Here is a 22,643-nt window from a genome sequence, read left to right as displayed (position 1 = left end):
TATCATGCACTGCAGGACCAGAAGGAGTCAAATACCACATAAGTCAAGTCTTTATTTATCTCTATCGCCACCAGCGCATCAATCTCCGCGTTTCACGGGAGTCTGGGATGGGAGGGCCATCACGCCCCCACACCGACTCTATATATACATGTCCTCCGCCGCCTTCCATCTCTCAGTACACTATCCACTCACCAAATACCATCATGGCCTATTGCACCAGAAGCACACACCCTGTGCCACGGCACTACTCTTTCGGGCTTTGGGTTACGAGCATTCTTTTGTTCACGGCGGCAACAACGCCGACGACGAAGGGGTGCGTAGAGGGCGAGAGGGACGCCCTCCTCGACTTCAAAACCGGCATCGTCAAGGATCCTTCCAGCCGTTTGTCATCATGGCGAGGCCGAGTAGACTGCTGCAGATGGAGCGGGGTGGTCTGTGACAACAGAACCGGCCATGTCGTGGAGCTCAACCTCCAGAATTCAGACCCTTATTACAGTGAGACGTCTATCGGAGGTGATATCAGACCATCCTTGCTCCTGCTAACTCATTTGGAGCGTCTCAACCTCAGCCACAATGACTTCGGTGGGATCCAAATCCCGAAATTTTTGGGTTCCCTTACCGAGTTGACGTATCTCGACCTCTCCTGGTCCAACTTCCGCGGAGCCATTCCGCCCCAGCTGGGCAACCTGTCCAGGCTCCGCTATCTCGACCTAAATTCACTATATGACTTAACGATCGATGGCCTGCACTGGCTCTCGCGTCTCACTTCCTTGAGATACCTCTACATGGGCGGTGTGAACCTTTCCGTGGCCTCCCACGATTGGCTTCAAGCGGTGAACATGTTGTCCTCACTAGAGGAGCTACATTTACATGACTGTGGCCTCACCATTCTCCACTCTTCTCTTTCCCATGTCAACCTCACGACACTGGCCACTCTCGATCTCCATCGCAACCTCTTCAACTCCACCTTCCCCAACTGGCTATGGAAACTCCACAACCTCTCTTATCTTGATCTCGGTTTTTCTATGTTTCATGGTGCCATACCCGCTGGGATTGGAAATTTGACTGGTCTAAGAGAACTTTATCTTGGTGATAATTCACTTTCAGGTCCCATACCCACTGAGATTGGAATTTGTAATAGTCTAAAACTTATCGATCTGCGTGATAATTCAATCTTTGGACCCATACCTGCTGGGATTGGGAATTTGACTGGTCTAAGAAAGCTTTATCTTGATCATAATTCACTCTTTGGACCCATACCTGCTGAGATTGGGAATATGGCTGGTCTAAGAGAGCTTTATCTTGATCATAATTCACTCTTCGGAGTCATACCTGCTGGGATTGGGAAGTTGACTAGTCTAGGAGTGCTTTATCTTAATGATAATTCACTCTTTGGACCCATACCTGTTGGGATTGGGAATTTGACCGGTCTAGGAGAGCTTTATCTTAACGATAATTCACTTTCAGGTCCCGTACCCATTGAGATCGGCAAGCTTTCCAACCTCACCATTCTTTCTCTCTCTAGTAATTCCCTAGAGGGCACCATGTCTGAACTCCATTTCGCTAACTTAACCAAACTAAGTGAGCTTGATCTATTCGAAAACTCCCTAGTCATCTCAATAGACCACAATTGGGTTCCTCCTTTTCAACTCCGATCCATTAAACTGAGTTCTTGTAAGTTGGGTCCTGCGTTTCCAAGATGGCTCCGTTCACAAAACTCCATTAAATATTTGGATATGTCGAACACAAGCATCGAGGACGTCTTGCCTGATTGGTTTTGGAATAACTCTGCTTCTTTTATAAATCTCTCCCAAAATCAAATTAACGGCACTTTGCCAACTTCCTTGGTTTTGCTATCTTACTTGCGTTATTTGAATCTGGCTTGTAATTCTTTTTCAGGATCATTGCCATCGATCTTTCCCACACTAGAATTGAGAATCTTGGATCTCTCACGTAACCATATTAACGGGAGCATACCGTCCTTTATCTGCAACACTCGACGACTTGATATCCTCGATCTATCGAGCAACCAAATATCAGGTGAAATCCCTTCGTGTTGGCAGGAGACAAACTACTTTTCCTCCATTAATCTGGCAAATAATAAGCTTTCGGGAGAAATTCCCAGCTCTATTGAAAATTTGATTTGGCTTGAGTCTTTCCACTTAAACAATAATAAACTACATGGGCTTCTTCCATCATCATTGAAAAATTGCAGTGCACTAGTTTTTCTTGATCTTGGCAATAATAAATTCTCGGGTAGCATACCTACATGGATTGCACAAAATTTTCTAGACCTAGAGGTACTCCGACTACGCTCAAATATGTTTTCCGGTAACATTCCTGCAGAGCTTGGGCAACTTGCTTATCTACATGTTATCGACCTTGCTAATAATAAATTATCAGGGCCAATTCCACACTCCTTTGGCAATTTAAATGCTACAATGACTCGTTCGAGACCGCATTTGACTCGTCGAGACAAACGAGTATTTTATAGTCCCCTTGTAAAGGACCGCCCTGCTTTGTTGCCTTTTGACAAGTATGATGATAGCATCGCTCTAACTATAAAGGGAAGATATTATAATTTTTCAATCATTCTTTACCTTGTCAACATTATAGATCTTTCAAATAATAATTTCACAGGAGAAATCCCAATTGAAATTGGGTCTCTTTCAATGCTCCAAACTTTAAATCTATCAAGAAACAATTTTGTCGGCCAAATTCCAGCGGCAATTGGTGCCATGAAATCATTGGAAACTCTGGATCTGTCATTCAATAAGTTATCCGGAGTCATTCCTCAAAGCTTTTCTGCGCTGAATTCTCTGAACCACTTGAATCTGTCTTACAACAATCTATCGGGACCGATTCCATCCGGGAATCAACTTCGGACGCTGGAGGATGCATCCATTTATATCGGAAATGTCCATCTCTGTGGACCTCCGGTGACCAAGAGTTGCTCCGACGATCCCAACGTCGATTCGACGGAAGAGGAGTACGAACAAGGATCTCATGTGCTGTCATTTTACTTTGGTACCGGGCTCGGATATTTGGTCGGCTTATGGAGTGTGTTCGTGATCATGCTGTTCAAGAAAGATTGGAGGCTCTTCTATTTTGCAACGGTGGACAAGATGTACGACAGAGCTTATGTGGCAATCAAGATAAGAATGCGAAATTGGCATGACGCAGCTGGTCGAATGTGATGCAAGTTTCTTTCGTGTTATAAGTGTGATCCACTTCATCTGTCAAAAAGGATATCGTTTCGAAGATTCTGAAATGTTAATCTCAAACTCTGTTTCTGTTCCGATGTAGGAGGCATCGAGAACAACTCGTCTGGTTTGGGAATCCTTCTTCTTCCATCATTGACCGCACAGATCTCTCTCGCATAAACAGGCACCATCGGACGACAAAACTGCACTGATTTAACATTGTTATCAGTTATCGCTACGAGTGGTTCCTTAGCCGATGTGTGATATAAAGATCACCATTCTGCACAGATTCTTTTCATTGTCGTCGGTGATCACTTGGTGTTCTTGATATTTCGCATCGTTGATCGTTGGGCGCTGTGATGAGCCATTCTTTTTAGGGTGTACGATCGCTGTCTGTTGTACTACGACGTCCTTGGCGATCCATTGCATGGTTCCTTAGGCATTTTGCATTGACGATCTCACGGTTTGGATGTGGCTCATCTCCTTTGCCATCACGAAATCAAGATTTACTCCACGTTTCGGAAATCTATCTTCCGATGCACCAAGTCGCATCGACGATTCGTATCGAGGTTTACTCCACAGACTGCAGGCAGAGTGAGCAGCCCAACCTACCATTGCGGTGCTTGCGAGAAAGGTAGCCGCTACGGTAGGGATCTCACCCGAGTCGTAGAAAAGGGTTCCCATCGAGGCTGAGGCGATGGGTAAAGACAGAGAATGGGCTTATTTCGATGCCTTTATATAGTCTAAAATTACATATGAATTCACATCTCTTCCATCTAATTTTTAATTATCTTTTTTACGAATTATTGAAGCAGCAAAGTAATAGCCTGGAAGATTGTGTGCAATGAACGACAGGTCTAACAAGGCTTTGGAGCAGAGCCAGTGTGGAATCCAATATGAGGCCGTTAAATGGCCACGTACAGTATCTTAGTTCGCAAATATCTTTCAAGACCATCGGTCTTTCTACTTTGCGACATGATAGATAGCAGATAAGATTTCGAGGAAATCTCCTATAGGTGAGGGATATTTGAGTACAACGAAGCTTCTTCAATAATTCTTTTTGCCTTCTATTTTTTTTTAAATTGAGAAATTCTTCTAATTATTTATTCTAGACCCTCTACTCTTACTTATAAATAAACATGACATTTAAAGACTAAACAAGAAGAAAAGAAATTATAGTTGAGGGATCAAAGTCACTCTCAACTCTTCTCTCTAACCTTGATATCGAGGAGATCAGGTTAATTCTCTTATATAATCTCTTATTTGAGAGATTGTCGTTCCTCAAATTAATGAGAACTCTCTCGCATGATGTTGATGTGATAAACTTGTAGAACAATCGAAATCGATAGCTTTGAGAAGATCTAAAAGAAAAAGGAAATATACAATTACTGATGATTATGTAGTATATCTACAAGAATTAGATTATGATATAGAAATAAAAAGAGACCCCTTTTTATTTTCACAAGCCATAAAAAATAACGACTATGAAAAATAGTATGATGCAAAGCAAGAAGAGTTAAAATCAATGGTCTAAAATAATGTTTAGGAATTTATTGAATTACTCAATAATTATAAAAGAGTTGGTTGTAAATGGATCTTTAAGATAAAACATGACTCAACGGGTAATATTAAATGATATAAAGTCAGACTTGTGGCTAAAGATTTTTTTTCAGAAAAAAGACATCGACTACTATAATGAGACTTTTTCTCTAGTTTCTAAAAAGGACTCGTTGAGAATCGTAATGGCATTAGTAGCTTATTATGATCTTGAGTTACATCAGATGGATGTGAAAATAATATTTCTGAATAGGGATTTAGTTAAGAAAATCTATATGAAATAACCTAAATGATTCATCGAAAAGGAAAAAGAAAGTTGGGCTTATAAACTTAATAAATCTATTTATTGCCTTAAATAAACTTCTAGACAATAGTATATAAAGTTTCATAATACTATTACTTCCTTCGAATTTAATAAAAACACTGTTGATCAGTGTATATACTGGTCTTATATGTTGATGATATTGTTAGGAACGAGTTGGTACTAAGATTGGTGGGGGGGGGGGGTTGAATTAATGCAACAATAAAATTACGTCGGTTTGAAAATATTCGTTCGATTAAAATCGATTCTTCGGAAGATAACTTAAGAGTGTACGGAAGAGTATAGCATTAAGTAAGGATGTTTGAAGTAAGGTAAATTGCACAAAAGAAAAGCAAACCAAATTTTTATAGTGGTTCGGTCGTGTGACCTACATCCACTCTATCGATTCCTCTTCCGTCGAGGCCACGGGCATCCACTATCGATCTTCTTTCAATGGATGAAGATTAACTACCTTTTTACACCCCTCTTCTCCATTTTACAGGTTTAGGAGACAACCTTTATAAGCACTCACTCCTCTCTTAAAATGAATTCTAGACTTAGAGTAGAGGAGGAAATTTCTCAAAAGATTATAATAGCATTTTCTCACTTTTAAATTCTCTGTGCTTGTGTATGTTAACCAAGGATGAAAGAGGTATTTATAGGCCTCAAGTTGATTCAAACTTGGAGCCTAAAAAGATCTTATCCCGGGTTTCCTAGGTACGGGAGGTACCATAGCCTGTGCTGGGTGGTACCACTGCTTGACAGTCTCTCGGAGACTTTGTCTGGACGATACCACCACCCAGACTAGCGGTACCACCGCCTGACACAGTCTCAGAGACTGTGTCACGACGATGCTACCTCTTAGGTCATTGTTTGGGCCTTTTATTGGGCCCAACATAGTCCTTACATGGGCCCAACTAGCCCCTAATTGGGTTGGTCAAATTTTAATCTCAATTATATGCTAACTATGAATTCTAAGGCATACACTAAGCTAAATAAGCCTGATAAGTCAAGGTTTCTTCCAGCGAGCTTCTGACGATCTTCCGGCGAACTTTTGATGATCTCTCGGTAAAGTTCTAGCGAACTCCCGGCGAGCTCCTGGACTTCATGATGATCTTCTTGGGTAGTTTCGACGAGCTTCTTTGGCAAGCTCCTAGACTTCTCGGTTGGTTCCGGTAGGACGAACATTTAAACTTCCGACGAACTCTCGAACTCCCAACAAAATCGCATTCTTGACTCCGGGACTTCATTTTGCTTTATGTCTTGCTATCGTAGTTAATCCTGCACACATAAAAACACACTTTGATCTAGACAATTATTACTAAGCATGAATCATGTCGTTCGACATGTCATTAGTCTATTGATGCTTCATCCAATTCTTCGGTGCATCCTCCTCTCTTGCGGGGCCATTGCCGAATCGACCAGTTGACCTCCGCAACTCTGATATCCTTGTCGTAATATTCGCTCTTCTTGGCTCGATGCCCGAAACCATGGCCCGAAGCCTTCTATCAATATGTCGACCGATCCTTCTGCTCGACGTTCAATCTTCTGACATGTTCCATCAGCCCAACATGATTCTTCATACTTTAATTGTCTCTCCCTAATCGAAGCATCCCGCGTCACTCAAAACGTAGATCAAATCATAAACACATATTAATTGGTTTCATCATCAAAATATGAGAATCAACATATATTTTACTTGCCAGTAGTGATCTTGGTTTATTGCACGAAACCAAGATATTTCTCAATAAGAACTTTAAAATGGTTGATATGAATGAGACAGCATATATTATTGACATTGAGATATTCGAGGATAGATCTCAAGGATTATTAAGATTGACTCAGAAAGCATATATTAATCGTATCTTGAAGAGATTTAATATGAGCTAATGATATATCTATTACTAGAGGTAAAAAATTTAGTCAAAACCAATGCCCGAAAAATGACTTAGAAAAGAATCAAATAAAAATTATTTGTTATGGGTGTTCAATTGAAAGTCTATTATATGCTCAAACCTGTACAAGATCAGATATTAGTTTTGTAGTTACAATGCTAAGAAGATACCAAAGCAACCCAGGAATTGAACATTGGAAAGCTGCAATGAAAGTAATGGATATCTATAGAGGACGAAAGATTATATGCTCACATATAGGAGATCAGATCAGCTTGAAGTAATAGAATATTCATATGCTGATTTTGTAAATTGCCTCGATAGTAGGAAGTACACTTCAGGATTTGTATTCAGGTTAGCTGGTGGGGTAATTTCTAAGAAAAGTGTAAAGTAATCGCTTATTATATCATCAACAATGAAAGTTGAATTTGTGGTATGCTTTGAGGGCACAAATCAAGTTTTATAGTTGTGAAATTTTATCTTAGGACTTGGTGTGGTTAACTCGATTACCAGGCCATTGAAGATATTTTGTGATAATACCACAGTAATTTTTTCCTATAAGAATGACAAGTACTATAGTGGTTCTAAGCATATCGAAATAAAGTATTTGATAGTTAGAGAAAAAATTGACAACCTGAGCACCACTATGATGATTTCTGATCTATTAATAAAAATTTTATAATATAAAATATTTAAAGAATATATTCTTAGAACGAGGCTTGTGAGCAAGTCATAAAAGATATGGTGATGCATGTTTAGATGGATGCTATTATTGATATTTTTCTTGCTTAATTAAAGTTATTTATTTTTGATATCATATTTATATTTATATTTATGTATATTATAGTTGAATGTAAAAACATAATTGTCTTGATAAGATAAATTATATGGTCATTATGAACTATATTAGGAAAGACTAACGATGTTGTGATATATAGAAAGGAGTATGAGATTGATGAAATACAACCGTTATGACTCGCATTGATAGTTGAACTTAATATAGTATTATTATATATTAGACTTATTGGTTTATTTTAAAATTAATGGCCATGTATAAAATATTTTTCAAAATTCTTTGGAATCCAATTAGGTAAAATTATTTTTAAATAAGTTTTATTTTATTTATTTTGATTTAAATATCTTTTTTATATCTTATCAATTAATGGGTGAAGTGGGAGAATATTAAATTTTGTGGTCATTTATAATTGGATAAGATATATATAATATAACTAATTAGATTCTATTACAATATATTCACCAGTATATTAGAATAGGATTCCTTAGGAGATATGAGGAACTATCTTAATTACTTATTCTAGACCGTATGTTCTTGCTTATAAATGGACATGACCTATAAGAACTAAACAAGAGGAATATATATTATAGTTGATGGATTAAAGTCTCTCTTTCAACGCTTCTCCTTAACCATCAATCTAAATGATTATGTGAAATGATAGGAAGAGAGGATCGAGTTCATTTTATAGATTGATAGTGATATTGGATCTAAATACAGTGTCCTTTTAGATCGAGTTCATTTTTCAGATGACATCAAAAGGTACACATTATAAATTAGATCTAATTATTTAATTTTAATCTTGACATAAAAAAATATTTCTATATTTAATATAACATATTATAAATTTTATACTTATATAAAGTTACGGTTAGGTTGACGATGAATTAAAGGTTGTGATGAGGTTAATATGTACAAGTATCTCTACTTCATGTTTTGAAGGTTATGTATGTGACGTACAATCTCAAGCTTTTTTTTTTTTTTTTTTTCGTTCGTTCATTAGATGCTTGGAAATATTACAAATATTATACGACCAATCTTGGTTTTTCTATGATTGGCTGCAGTAATGGTATGTTGATTAGATGGTCGTATGATGATTTCAAGTAGGGATGGATCCAAGGAATGGTTTGGTCTCTCACATATAGATGATAAATGCTGGAACAAGCAAACGATTGAATGAAATCATACAATTATTTATTTTTCATATATTTTATAACTATTCATATATTTTATTTGTTCAATATAAAATACAATTATATTATAATTTATTTTTGAAAAATTATTAATGAATGCGTAGTTCGATCAGTCATTAGATCCAGTGACTCCAGATTTCACATGTATATTATACTAGATTTAATATTGTTTTTTCTTTTATCAATAACTATATAAACTTCTCCAGTAATCATTAACAAAAACAAGCACGCTTACGTACAAAAAAACTCACGGAGTCACCCACATCTCCAAGGTAGCTCAGTGCATGTCATCCGTCCATTTGGGTGTTAGCCAGGATGATCTCTCGGGAACAAAAGCATAGGGGAATCAACTTGGGATCATGGAAAACCCATCCATTTGCGTTGTAAATCTATATCTTTATTGGTGATTAGGTAATAAGAATTGCATAATCAAGTTAAATTTAAATAAGTACGAAATCATTAATTTTGAAGGGAATAAAAACAAGTGCAATTTTGTAGAAAACGAAAGAGATAAAAAGAAAAGAAAAATTGCAGCCATTTCTTTCGCTCCTGTGGGGACAAATCCCCACAAAATTCATCACAGAAATGGTGGGAAATCCTCATCATCTTCACCACTTGTGTGTCAAACGAATCAATTTGTTGCGTGCCTTTGGGTTCCCAACAAAGACTTCCACACATGTGAAAGCGAAGCGTGCGTTCCGCTAAAAACATCGTCGAGTCTCCTTCCTTCGGAAGGACGCTACATGTAAAGCGATGGGTTACCGTGTTATCTTGGGTGAGGAATCGTTTGCGGTGGGTCGGAGTCTTCATCCACGTTGTCTTCCGTGATGACGTTTGACATGTGGTGGCGACATTCCGACCCCTGGAATATGGTATTCATCGCCTCCATACATTTTATCTTGGCTAAGAAGATGATGCGTTCCGATGTGCGGACATCAGAATCAAACCGTGTGGAATGAGGGAGGCATGAATTAGATTCCACACTATCGCATTCGGGCCGAATGAGACGTTCTACGCAATCCAACAAGGCCGATTAAATGGCCGTATCTTTCAAGTTTAAAATCCAGTACCAATCTCTTTCGTTGTTGGGACCCAGGCGAGGTAGAAACCAAGTTTGAGTAAGCTACACGGTGCACGCACTGCAGGTCCAGCAGGAGTCGAATCCCACTGAAGTCAAGTCTTTTTATCTGCCTATCGCTACCAGCGCATCAATCTTCACGTTTCACAGGAGTCTATGATGGGTTGGGGATGGGAGGGCCATCACGCCCGCACACCACCCACTCTATATATACATGTCCTCCACCGCCTACCATCTCTCAGTACACTATGCACTCACCAAATAGCATCATGGCCTCTTGCACCAGAACCACACACCCTGTGCCACGGCACTACTCTTTCGGGCTTTGGCTTACGAGCATTCTTTTGTTCACGGCGGCAACAACGCCGACGACGAAGGGGTGCGTAGAGGGCGAGAGGGACGCCCTCCTCGACTTCAAAACCGGCATCGTCAAGGATCCTTCCAGCCGTTTGTCATCATGGCGAGGCCGAGTAGACTGCTGCAGATGGAGCGGGGTGGTCTGTGACGACACAACCGGCCATGTCGTGGAGCTCAACCTCCAGAATTCCGACCCTTATAACTACGAGACGTCTATCGGAGGTGAGATCAGACCATCCTTGCTCCTGCTAACTCATTTGGAGCGTCTCAACCTCAGCCACAATGACTTATCGACCGATGGCCTGCACTGGCTCTCGCGTCTCACTTCCTTGAGATACCTCGACATGAGCTTTGTGAACCTTTCCATGGCCTCCCACGATTGGCTTCAAGCAGTGAACATGTTGTCCTCACTAGAGGAGCTACATTTACATGACTGTGGCCTCACCGACATCCCCTCTTCTCTTTCCCATGTCAACCTCACAGCACTGGCCACTCTGGACATCAGTGACAACCTCTTCAACTCCACCATCCCCAACTGGCTATGGAAACTCCACAACCTCTCTTATCTTGATCTCGGTTTTTCTATGTTTCATGGTGCCATACCCGCTGGGATTGGAAATTTGACTGGTCTAAGAGAACTTTATCTTGGTGATAATTCACTTTCAGGTCCCATACCCACTGAGATTGGAATTTGGAATAGTTTAAAACTTATCGATCTGAGTGGTAATTCACTCTTTGGACCCATACCTGATGGGATTAAGAATTTGACTCGTCTAAGAAAACTTTTTCTTAGTTATAATTCTCTTTCAGGTCCCGTACCCACTGAGATTGGAATTTGGAATAGTCTAGAATATATCGATCTGAGTGATAATTCACTCTTGGGACCCATACCTGCTGGGATTGGAAATTTGACTGGTCTAAGAGAACTTTATCTTGGTGATAATTCACTTTCAGGTCCCATACCCACTGAGATTGGAATTTGGAATAGTTTAAAACTTATCGATCTGAGTGGTAATTCACTCTTTGGACCCATACCTGATGGGATTAAGAATTTGACTCGTCTAAGAAAACTTTTTCTTAGTTATAATTCTCTTTCAGGTCCCGTACCCACTGAGATTGGAAATTTGAATAGTATAGAACATATAGATCTTAGTGGTAATTTACTCTCTGGAACGATACCTACTGAGATCGGCAAGCTTTCCAACCTCATTTTTCTTTCTCTCTCTAGTAATTCCCTAGAGGGCACCGTGTCTGAACTCCATTTCGATAACTTAACCGAACTAAGTGAGCTTGATCTATCCGAAAACTCCCTAGTCATCTCAGTAGACTATGATTGGGTTCCTCCTTTTCAACTCCGATCCATTCAACTGAATTCTTGTAAGTTGGGTCCTGCATTTCCAAGATGGCTCCGTTCACAAAACTCTATCGAAGATTTAGGTATGTCGAACACAAGCATTGAAGACGTTTTGCCTGATTGGTTTTGGAACAATTCTGCTTTCTCTATAAATCTCTCCCAAAATCAGATTAATGGTACTTTGTCAACTTCCTTGGAGCATATGACAAACCTGTCCACTCTGAAACTAGGTATGAATTTGCTTGAAGGCCCTATTCCTCGTTTGCCACCTTACTTGAGTTATTTGTATCTGTATAACAATTCCTTTTCGGGATCGTTGTCATCAATCTCTCTCCCACTAGAATTGGAACTGTTGGATCTCTCACATAACCATATCAGTGGGAACATACCATCATTTATCTGCAACTTGACACAACTTAGTATCCTCGATCTATCGAGCAACCAAATATCAGGTGAAATCCCTTGGTGTTGGCAAGAGACAAACTTCCTTTTCTACATTAATCTAGCAGATAATAAGCTCTCGGGAGAAATTCCTAGCTCTATTGAAAAGTTGACTCAGCTTCGGTCTTTGCACTTAAACAATAATAGTCTACATGGGCATCTTCCTCTGTCATTGAAACATTGCAGTGGACTAGTTTTTCTTGATCTTGGCGATAATAAATTCTCAGGTAGCATACCTACGTGGATTGCACAAAATTTTCAAAAACTAGAGGTGCTCCGGCTATGCTCAAATATGTTTTTTGGTAACATTCCTACGGAGCTCGGACAACTTCATCATCTACATATTATCGACCTTGCTAATAATAATTTATCAGGGCCAATTCCACGCTCCTTTGGCAATTTAAATGCAACAAAAACTTATAGGCAACGAAAATTGACTAGTCTAGGCCAACATATAAGTTATGATACTGTATTGAATGCGGATCGCTCTACGGCTTGCTCTAAGGTTTACCGTTGTGGATCTTTAAATTTTGATGGCACTTATGATGATAGCATCACTCTAACTACAAAGGGAAAAAGTCTCATCTTTTCAACCATTGTTTACCTTGTCAATATTATAGACTTTTCAAACAATAATTTGACGGGGAAAATCCCGATAGAAATTGGGTCTCTTTCAGCACTCCAAACTTTAAATCTATCAAAAAATAATCTTGTCGGCCAAATACCAGCGACAATTGGTGGCATGAAGTCATTGGAAACTCTAGATCTATCATTTAATAAGTTATCCGGAGACATTCCTCAAAGCTTGTCAGACCTGTATTCTCTGAATCACTTGAATCTGTCTTACAATAATCTATCAGGAGTTATTCCTTCGGGAAATCAACTACAAACACTCAATAACAGATCCATTTATATTGGCAATGCATATCTATGTGGAGCTCCCCTCACCGTGAGTTGTTACGGTCTTAAAAGTAACAATGTGACAAAAGAAGACAACAAAGACGAATCCTTTATGCCATCATATTATTTGAGTATCATACTCGGATATTTGGTTGGATTATGGAGCGTATTTATCATCATGTTGTTCAAGAAAAATTGGAGGATTTTCTATTTTCAGATGGTTGATAAAATATATGATAAAGCTTATGTTGCCATCAAGATAAGAATTGCTTCATGGACAACTGATTGAGGGTGAAGACGACATCGAAAGTGGGAGTGTCTTGTGTGTTGTATTCATAATAAGTTTGAATCTTGCAAGATGACATGGTGTTAGAGATCTTGTAATTGTTGCTTTTCAAACTCTCTCTCTCTCTCTTCTTTTTGGTTTCATCTTTCTAAATATTGTGTGTATTGTGACGATGGAAACATAATTGTTGAATGTAATAATATTGTTGTGAAGAATGCATTGAATTATTATAATACAATATTTTTATAATATTCTGTTATATATTTTGTATTTTTAATATGTTACAGTATATTATATTATTTTTAAATTAATATTAAATCTCGATCCACCGATTCAATCATGAATCCGATGACCTGAGACTTGGCCAACACCTATGCTGACGATAACGCCATAAGAATCCCACGGTATTATGCGCTTAATGTAAACAGTCATGCTTTCACGTCATGTGCTTATGGAAAACGAAGACTGACCGAGTCAACGTTGGGGCATTTCCGTAGCAGTCTCACACGTCCCGTCCATCAAAAAGTAGGAGATGAAGAAGGATGGAGAAGTCACTTCGAGTCCGTTCGCAGCAGCCGTGGAAGCTTCTTCGAAGGCACGCGGTGGGGGTCTCGAACCGCTTGGCGACCGGAGTCAACTTTGACAAGGATCGGTGAGTCTATATGGCATTCCACGATTGGGAGGACCATTGTGGACTCTCGTCCTCCCCTGCAGGATTCCTTGCACACGCTATGCCCGTTCTTTAGAGTTAGGAAGAGACTCGACTGCTGAAGCCATTTTAGCCTTCGGAGCTTTTTTGACCTCAACTCCGTGTGCGTCCTTCTTGGCAGCTGCGCTTCCATGATCATTAGATTAGGAGTCCAAGTTGGACGAAAGGACGAAAAAGATTAGCACTCACGTTATAATATGTATCCTTTTTCACTACTTCGATCACATGGGATGCCGGGTGGAGACGAAGGGACCTGTCATTTCACAAGAGGATCCATTGGCAATCGCGGAGAGCAATGGTTCAACCTACCACATTCTATATATTATATTCATATATACATGTTCTCCGCTGTGCCGCCTGCAGCCAACTGGTCATTCGTTCACCAAAGAGCATGGGCGACACGAGAAGCCCATCCCATTCGTCGCTGAGCTGCTCTTGCCTAGTGAGCGTTCTGTTCTTGACGCTTGTGACGACGACGAGGGGGTGCATGAAGGCGGAGAGGGACGCCCTCCTCGCCTTCAAAGCCGGCATCCTCGACCCATCCCGCCGCTTGTCCTCGTGGCGTCGCCCAGTGGACTGCTGCAGATGGAGCGGCGTGGTGTGCGACAACACCACGGGCCACGTCGTGCAGCTCAACCTCCAGAATGCGGAGGCTTACTACGACAATTCGACGGTGTTGGGGGGTGAGATCGGTCCATCTTTGCTTTCTCTAACTCATTTGCGTCGCTTGAATCTCACTCAGAACGACTTCGGGGGCGCCCGAATCCCCAAGTTCTTGGGTTCTTTTGGGAGACTCAGATATCTGGATCTCTCTTTTTCAAATTTCGGCGGAGCCATTCCTCCCCAGCTGGGTAACCTGTCAACCCTCCGCTATCTGAGCCTGTCCTCGTACAACTTGAGGATCGACGCGGGGGACGACCTACAGTGGCTCTCGCGTCTCTCTTCTCTAACATTCCTCCAAATGAACTTTGTGAACCTCAGCACGGCCTCTCCCGATTGGCTACGAGCCGTGAACCAGCTGCCCTCCCTGCAGCAACTCTATCTGTCAGGCTGTGGTCTCACTGCCCTCCCCGACTCTCTTTCCCGCGTCAACCTCACGGCTCTCACCACGCTCGATCTCCGTGGCAACTTCTTCAACTCCACCTTTCCCAGCTGGCTTTTTGAACTCCGTAGCCTCTCCTATCTCGCGATCAGCAATTCTGAATTGTATGGCACCGTACCTGCCGGCTTTGGGAACTTGACTAGTCTCGCGCAGCTCGACCTTAGCGGCAACTCGCTTTCCGGTTCCATACCTGTCGATCTCTGGAGTTTGGCCAGTCTAACCACACTTGATCTCAGCCATAATTCATTTACGAGTCCCCTTCTACCTGAAATCGGGAACACGACAAGTCTGTCGCAGCTAAACCTCGTTCAGTGCTTCCTCGTCGGTTCCATCCCTGCCGAGATTGGGCGCTTGACCAGTCTTACGGAATTACGCCTCAGCGGCAATTCACTTTCGGGTCGAATCCCCGCCGAGATTGGGAATCTGTCCAGCGTAACGCAGCTCGACTTGGGTCATAATTCACTCTCCGGACTGATACCGGTTGAGATCGGCAAGCTTTCCAACCTATCCGCCCTCGATCTCTCCGATAACTCCCTGGAGGGCACCATGTCCGAACTCCATTTCGTGAACCTAACCGAGTTGGTCGCCCTGTACGCTTACGCCAACCCTTTGACCATCCGATTCGACCACGACTGGTTGCTCCCTTTTCAACTTCAATCCATCAAAGTTGATACCTGTGACTTGGGTCCCGCGTTTCCCAGGTGGCTCCGTTCTCAGGAGTTCCTCACGGATATTGATCTGTCCAACACAAGCATCGAAGATACACTGCCTGATTGGTTTTGGAATTCTTCTTCTTCCACCATTATGGACATAAATCTGTCCCACAATAAGATCGGTGGAGTTTTGCCGGCATCATTGGAGAGTATGGCCACCTTGATGCTCTTGAATTTGAGCTCCAATCTCTTTCGAGGTCGCATTCCTGTTTTGCCACCAAACCTACAAGCGCTGGACTTGTCCAGCAATTCTTTGTCGGGATCGCTACCCTCGACCATCTCATCACAGTTGGGCTACCTGTTCCTCTCCCACAACTATCTTCATGGAAGCATACCGTCGTCCTACGTCTGCGACCTGCAGCAACTTTATGCCCTTGATCTATCCAACAATCAAATATCAGGAGAAATCCCGCGTTGTCGGCCGGAGGGATCACAACTTTTGTTTGTCAATCTGGCGAACAACAAGCTACGAGGAAAGATTCCTGACTCCATCGGAAACTTGGGCAACCTTCAGTTCCTTCACTTAAACAACAACAGCCTCTTCGGACGTATTCCTTCGTCGCTGAAAAATTGCAGTCGGCTGGCTGTCATTGATCTCGGCAACAACAAATTCTCGGGAAGTATTCCAGCGTGGATCGGACAAAGTTTACGGAATCTGCAAGTACTCCTACTGCGCTCAAATATGTTTTCGGGCCATATTCCTCTGCAACTTGGACGATCTAGTAATCTTCAAATCATCGATCTCTCCAACAACAGACTATCGGGATCGGTACCGCACTCTTTCGGCAACTTCAGCGCGATGATCTCCGCGTCAAAGTCGATGGCTTCTACGGTTTCGAACATTATGAATTTTGTGTTATCCTCTTTCGTGGCAAGCGAGAGTATATCTCTGGTTACCAAGGGCGATGAGTTCAGCTTCTCCACAATTCTCCGATTTGTGAAGAGCATAGATCTTTCGAACAATGATCTGAGCGGAGTGATTCCTCCGGAAATCGGTTCTCTTTTTGCGCTTCAAACATTGAATTTGTCGAGAAATAGTTTTGAAGGCATGATTCCGAAAACAATGGGCGATATGAAGTCATTGGAAACTCTGGATCTGTCATTCAATAAGTTATCCGGAGGCATTCCTCAAAGCTTTTCGGCGTTATATTCTTTGAGTCACTTGAATCTGTCTTACAACAATCTATCGGGAGCGATTCCATCGGGGAATCAACTTCGGACGCTGGAGGATGCATCCATTTATATCGGAAATGTCCATCTCTGTGGTCATCCGGTGACCAAGAGTTGCTCCGACGATCCCAACGTCGATTCGACAGAAGAGGAGTACAAACAAGGATCTCATGTGCTGTCATTTTACTTTGGTACCGGGCTCGGATATTTGGTCGGCTTATGGAGTGTGTTCGTCGTCATGCTGTTCAAGAAAGATTGGAGGCTCTTCTATTTTGCAACGGTGGACAAGATGTACGACAAAGCGTATGTGGCAGTCAAGATAAGAATGCGAAATTGACATGACGCAGCAATCAAAGGAAGGCCGGTTGAATGTGATGCAAGTTTCTTTTGTGTTATAAGCCTGATTTACTCCACATTTCGGAAATCTATCTCTTTCGAGGCCATCAGTCTTTTCTTTCTTCCAGATCGACATGAAAAAGGAGTGAAGGGAAGACTTCCCCGGGGAGGGTGGATTCATCTTGCTAAACTGCGCTACCGTTGGACTCTTTCCACGCGCTTTCCTTGGAGCCTGATGGCGACGGCACTCGTTTTCGTTTGGAAGGTTCCGTGGAAATATAGTAGAATTAATCTCTGAATCCGTCAGGTTGTGCTCTCACCAGTATAATGTCCTCCTCCTCTGCTGTGGTGCCCGTGGTCTCCATGCTGCTGCAGCCTACAGAGTCTTCGCTTCACGAAAGGTTTCGAGAGTCATGCACTTGTTGTTCTGCATTCGTATCTGGCAAAAACAAACGTTTGATATAGAAGTTCAACTACTCTATGGGTCTTCCAGCATTATATGTAAAAGAAGTTGTTTTCCGACATTGATGCATTAACTATAAATTAGTCCTGTGTCCACACTCAAAGGAGAAAATGAAGCGCGCGCACACACACATACATATATATATATAAGAAATTAAATTCAACCTCAATAATTTTTCTCTTTATTTTTATTTTTGCAATGATACTCTCATTTTTAGAATATTTATTTATTTTTAATATCCTAAATGTTCCTCAGTTATATGTGTCTCTTTTCATATGGGATGTGGCGTTCAAGGTTATCGTCACGTCCTCCTTTGGATGAGTATTATCGATTAATTTTGAGTTGTTTCGCTTTCACAAAGATTTAATCTTTGATAATAAATCTATTCTTGTTTTTGTCATGACATAATGATTGATAAACTGCATACGAATATAATTTAGGGATTGATTTGATGGACAAAGAAGAAAATGAGGTTGAAATGATGATGAGTCAAAGCAATAAATGTCGAAGGTGAGGGAGGAAAAAGAGATGATCATAATAAATAAAATAATAATAATGAAATGAAAGACTAAATTTAGAGTAGGATGAGTAACGGAGAACGAAGAACATATTTGTAAGAGAGCTTTGAAAGTAGACAAAGTTGAAAATTATGATGAATGATAAGAGCGAAGACATAAATTATGATGAAAGAGAGAAAACTCAAAGGAGGAAATGATAACAATAACAAATGCCAAAAAGAAAGAAAAAAAAGATTTTAACAATCAAAAGAGACATTGAAGATGGGAAACATGTAGAAAGAAAGGTTTTTTGAGAAAAAAAATTCAAAATCAAATAAAATTTATTTGGAAATTTCAAGTCTATAATGTGGCCATTTATTTTTTAAGATCTATAATTTAGAAAATTAGTAAAATTAAATTTTATTTTTTTTTGACAAATTTCTGATAGGATGAAAGGGAAGCTCATCGAGGAAAATTGATTTCTGAAATTATTTATGTAATACAAATATATATAACTGCATCCATTTACATACATCCTATAGGTTTTTGAAATGTCCTTATCAATAAAACGTAATTAAGTAACATTTATTTCCATCCTTATTGAATTATTTGTGTTGGGCACCAAGAACTCATAAATAACATCGTTGGTTCTTCTTATTTTCATTTTTATTTGTGTTTTTTTTTTATGTTATATTTTTATTTATCATCTCGCGTCACTTATTAGGAGGTAAGCATGATAGATACCACCACGTTGCGAATGACACACTCATCGACAAACTAAAATCATTTAGGTTGGACTAATTCCAAGTGGCGATAGGATAATATCTCTTAGTCTTCGGATGGGACACCCCACATTTACTGGAGCATCGCCCGTCCGATACGCCCGTGAACTTAAAGCTTCTCAGGTCACATCGGCCATCTTCCACACCCAACGGGACTCTCTAATCCGAACGGGTCATTGCAATCCTACGTCTCACCTTTCCCTTCATGTCATCTCACACTCGGATGGACGGATGAGATGCAGGATGCAGACCCAGTGGCTGTTCGCATGCGAGGTGTGACCTTTGGCCAACCGGACGCCGCCTGTGTAATATATATACATGCCCTCCATCGTCTGCGATTTCTCCATAAAAGAAGTAGCCATTCACCAATCAAAGATGGCCAATCCCAGGAGAAGCACGCGTCTCTGGCTCACCAGCATTCTGCTCTTCGTGCTCACAACCACGGCGTCGGCAAAGGGGTGCACTGAGGTGGAGAGGGACGCCCTCCTCACCTTCAGAGCCCGCATCGTCGATCCGTCCCACCGCCTGTCCTCGTGGCGTCGCCGAGTAGACTGCTGCAGATGGAACGGCGTGGTGTGCGACGACACCACAGGCCGCGTCGTGGAGCTCAACCTCCAGAATTCGGCGGACATGACTTTCGAGTCGAATCAGGCGGCTCTGCGGGGTGAGATCAGTCCGTCCTTGCTCTCTTTAACGCATTTGGATCGCTTGGATCTCAATCACAATGACTTCGGGGGGTCACCGATCCCCACCTTCCTGGGCTCTTTCCCCAAGCTCACGTATCTCAACCTCTCCTGGTCCAACTTCAGCGGCGCCATTCCGCCCCAGCTGGGCAACCTGTCCAGCCTCCGCAATCTCGATCTCCATTCGTCTAGCTTATCGACTGATTGCCTGCACTGGCTCTCGCGTCTCTCTTCCTTGAGATACCTCGACATGAGCGGTGTGAACCTTTCCATGGCCTCCCACGATTGGCTTCACTCAGTGAACATGTTGTCCTCACTGGTGGAGCTACATTTACCATACTGTGGCCTCACCGACCTCCCCTCTTCTCTTTCCCATGTCAACCTTACGACGTTGACCATTCTCGATCTCCGTGGCAACCTCTTCAACTCCACCTTCCCCAACTGGCTTCTAGAACTCCGCAGCCTGTCCTATCTTGCTCTTAGCGATTCAAAGTTGCATGGCGAGCTACCTGCTGGGATCGGGAGATTGACTCGTCTGACCCAGCTTGACCTCAGCGCCAATTCACTCTCTGGTCCTCTCCCCGCGGAGATTTGGAGTTCGAGGAGTCTAACAAGCATCGACCTCAGCTTTAATTCGTTCAGAGGTCCCGTGCAAGTGGAAGCAGGGAATCGGACGATTGGGAGTTTGACTCGTCTCAAGGAGCTGCACCTCAGAGGCAATCGACTCACTGGTCCCATACCTGCCGAGATTGGTAATTTGACTTCTCTAACAACGCTCGACTTGGGTCATAATTCTCTCTCTGGAACCGCACCACTTGAGATCGGCAAGCTTTCCAACCTAACCTCTCTTGATCTCTCTCTCAATTCCCTGAAAGGTACCATGTCCGAACTCCATTTCGCTAACCTTGCCAAGCTAGATGTGTTATACTTGTACAGGAACTCCTTGGACATCGCAATAGGCCATGACTGGATTCCACCTTTTCAACTCGAGACAATCGGTCTGGATTCCTGTAAGCTGGGCCCTTCGTTTCCCGGATGGCTGCGCTCACAGGGATCCATCATGGACTTGAATTTGTCGAACACGAGTATCGAGGACACTTTGCCTGACTGGTTCTGGAATTCTTCTTCCTCGTCCATTATGGTCATAAATCTGTCCCACAACAAGATTTCCGGCACTCTGCCGGCATCCTTGGAGAGTCTAACCAACTTGATGTTCCTAAATTTGAGCTCTAATCTGTTCCAAGGTCTCATCCCTGTTTCGCCACCGTACCTACAAGCACTGGATCTATCAAGCAACGCTCTCTCAGGACCGCTACCATCGACCTTTGCACCGGTGTCGGAATACTTGTTCTTCTCAAACAACCATATTAACGGGAGCATACCATCCTACGTCTGCACTTTGCAGCTGCTCTTTGCCCTCGATCTGTCGAACAATCAAATATCAGGAGAAATACCTCGGTGTTGGCAAGAGACAAATGAACTTTTGTTTATCAATCTGGCGAATAATAAGCTCGGTGGAAAGATTCCTAACTCCATCGGAAACTTGACCGAGCTCAAGTTCTTGCACCTGAACTACAACAGCCTCCATGGATATCTTCCACCATCGTTGCAAAACTGTAGCCAGTTAGCTGTCATCGACCTCGGTCGCAACCATTTTTGGGCAACATACCGGCATGGATCGGACAAAGCTTTCGATATCTGGAGGTACTGTCGCTACGCTCGAATATGTTGTCAGGCAACATTCCGCCACAGCTTGGTCAACTAAGTAATCTTCGGATCATTGACTTTGCCGATAACAAGCTATCAGGGATCATACCACGCTCATTTGGTAATTTCAGCGCCATAATTTCCATGTCAAAGTCGATGTCTTCCACTTTTACGACCGACATGGAGTTGTCTCCGTTCCGCGAAAGCATAACTCTTATCTATAAAGAGACGAGAAGTAACCTTTTCGTCTATTCTATATCTTGTGAAGAGCATCGACCTTTCAAAAAATTCTCTGACCGGAGCAATCCCCACAGAGATCGGGTACCTTTACGCACTTCAAACTTTAAATCTATCAAGAAATAGCATTGGGGGTATGATTCCGAGTACTATTGGCGGAATGAAATCATTGGAAACTCTTGACTTATCATTCAATGACTTGTCCGGATCCATTCCTCAAAGCTTTTCAGGCCTGAATTATCTGAGTGACTTGAATCTGTCTTATAACAATCTATCAGGAGCCATTCCATCGGGTTATCAACTTCAAACACTTCCAGCATCCAGTTACATCGGTAATGCGTATCTTTGTGGGCCTCCGGTTAGCAAGAGTTGCCTCGAGAAGACAGATATCAATGCGACATACGAGGAGGAGGAAGAAGGATTTCATGCGTTTTCATTTTACTTTGGCGTCACACTCGGTTATTTGGTTGGACAGTGGTGCGTGTTTATCATCATGCTCTTTAAGAAAGATTGGAGGATGTTTTATTTTCGAATGATTGATCGATTATATGACAAAGCGTGTGTGGCAATCAAGATAAAGATCAACGGATGGAGGATCAATAAAGGAGAGAGACGTACTCAAAAGTGAAGGTAACGTTATTGTATTATACATAATGTGTTTGAGTACTCAAAAGGGACGTACTCAAAAGTTAATGAATTCCCATTTGCTTCACTTCATTTATTTGAATTTTGTGTTCATAAATCTACATTAAAAATATATGTATATGACTTTGCTCCTATCTTCCGTTAGAAGTTTCATGTCTTCATTAACTTAATGACTAAAATGTCAAATATCTCGAGATATTTGAGAGCCCCGTAAGCTAAGGCTGGTAGGCTGCAGGCTGTCTAT

The 22,643-nt window shown here is 41.8% G+C and overlaps 4 protein-coding genes across 4 annotated transcripts; all 4 read left to right on the top strand.

The window, feature by feature from the left end:
* The first annotated feature begins 107 nt into the window (after window positions 1–107).
* Window positions 108–3,197, top strand: LOC108953077 (receptor-like protein EIX2). The gene is made up of 2 exons (XM_065110811.1): window positions 108–1,467; window positions 2,641–3,197. The coding sequence occupies exons 1-2, from the start codon at window positions 108–110 to the stop codon at window positions 3,195–3,197; spliced, it is 1,917 nt and encodes a 638-aa protein (XP_064966883.1).
* Window positions 3,198–10,286: 7,089 nt separating this feature from the next.
* Window positions 10,287–12,363, top strand: LOC135613772 (probable LRR receptor-like serine/threonine-protein kinase IRK). Its single transcript, XM_065110810.1, has 3 exons — window positions 10,287–11,097; window positions 11,185–11,328; window positions 12,356–12,363. The coding sequence occupies exons 1-3, from the start codon at window positions 10,287–10,289 to the stop codon at window positions 12,361–12,363; spliced, it is 963 nt and encodes a 320-aa protein (XP_064966882.1).
* A 1,954-nt stretch (window positions 12,364–14,317) lies between these two features.
* On the top strand, window positions 14,318–17,928 carry LOC135614591 (receptor-like protein EIX2). Its single transcript, XM_065112110.1, has 2 exons — window positions 14,318–17,425; window positions 17,514–17,928. Exon 1 carries the CDS (start codon window positions 14,360–14,362, stop codon window positions 17,384–17,386), a length of 3,027 nt encoding a protein of 1,008 aa, XP_064968182.1. The 5' UTR covers window positions 14,318–14,359; the 3' UTR covers window positions 17,387–17,425; window positions 17,514–17,928.
* A 1,568-nt stretch (window positions 17,929–19,496) lies between these two features.
* LOC135614590 (receptor-like protein EIX2) lies at window positions 19,497–21,775 on the top strand. The gene has a single exon (XM_065112109.1). It carries the CDS (start codon window positions 19,503–19,505, stop codon window positions 21,573–21,575), a length of 2,073 nt encoding a protein of 690 aa, XP_064968181.1. The 5' UTR covers window positions 19,497–19,502; the 3' UTR covers window positions 21,576–21,775.
* Window positions 21,776–22,643: the final 868 nt, after the last annotated feature.

Source organism: Musa acuminata, chromosome BXJ2-6 (assembly GCF_036884655.1).
Source record: "Musa acuminata AAA Group cultivar baxijiao chromosome BXJ2-6, Cavendish_Baxijiao_AAA, whole genome shotgun sequence".
NCBI lineage: Eukaryota > Viridiplantae > Streptophyta > Magnoliopsida > Zingiberales > Musaceae > Musa > Musa acuminata.
Note: the sequence above shows the minus strand (reverse complement) of the source record. Positions and strands in the feature narration are given on the sequence as shown.

What these genes read in the sequence shown, in the direction of transcription:
- LOC135613772 (XM_065110810.1), top strand. Translation starts at nt 10,287, where the DNA reads ATGGCCTCTTGCACCAGAACCACACACCCTGTGCCACGGCACTACTCT. An exon ending in AAAACTTATCGATCTGAGTG is followed by an intron (nt 11,098 to 11,184) that starts GTAATTCACTCT and finishes ATTCTCTTTCAG; the next exon opens with GTCCCGTACCCACTGAGATT.
- LOC108953077 (XM_065110811.1), top strand. Translation starts at nt 108, where the DNA reads ATGGGAGGGCCATCACGCCCCCACACCGACTCTATATATACATGTCCT. An exon ending in TAACGATAATTCACTTTCAG is followed by an intron (nt 1,468 to 2,640) that starts GTCCCGTACCCA and finishes ATAATTTCACAG; the next exon opens with GAGAAATCCCAATTGAAATT.
- LOC135614590 (XM_065112109.1), top strand. Translation starts at nt 19,503, where the DNA reads ATGGCCAATCCCAGGAGAAGCACGCGTCTCTGGCTCACCAGCATTCTG.
- LOC135614591 (XM_065112110.1), top strand. Translation starts at nt 14,360, where the DNA reads ATGGTTCAACCTACCACATTCTATATATTATATTCATATATACATGTT.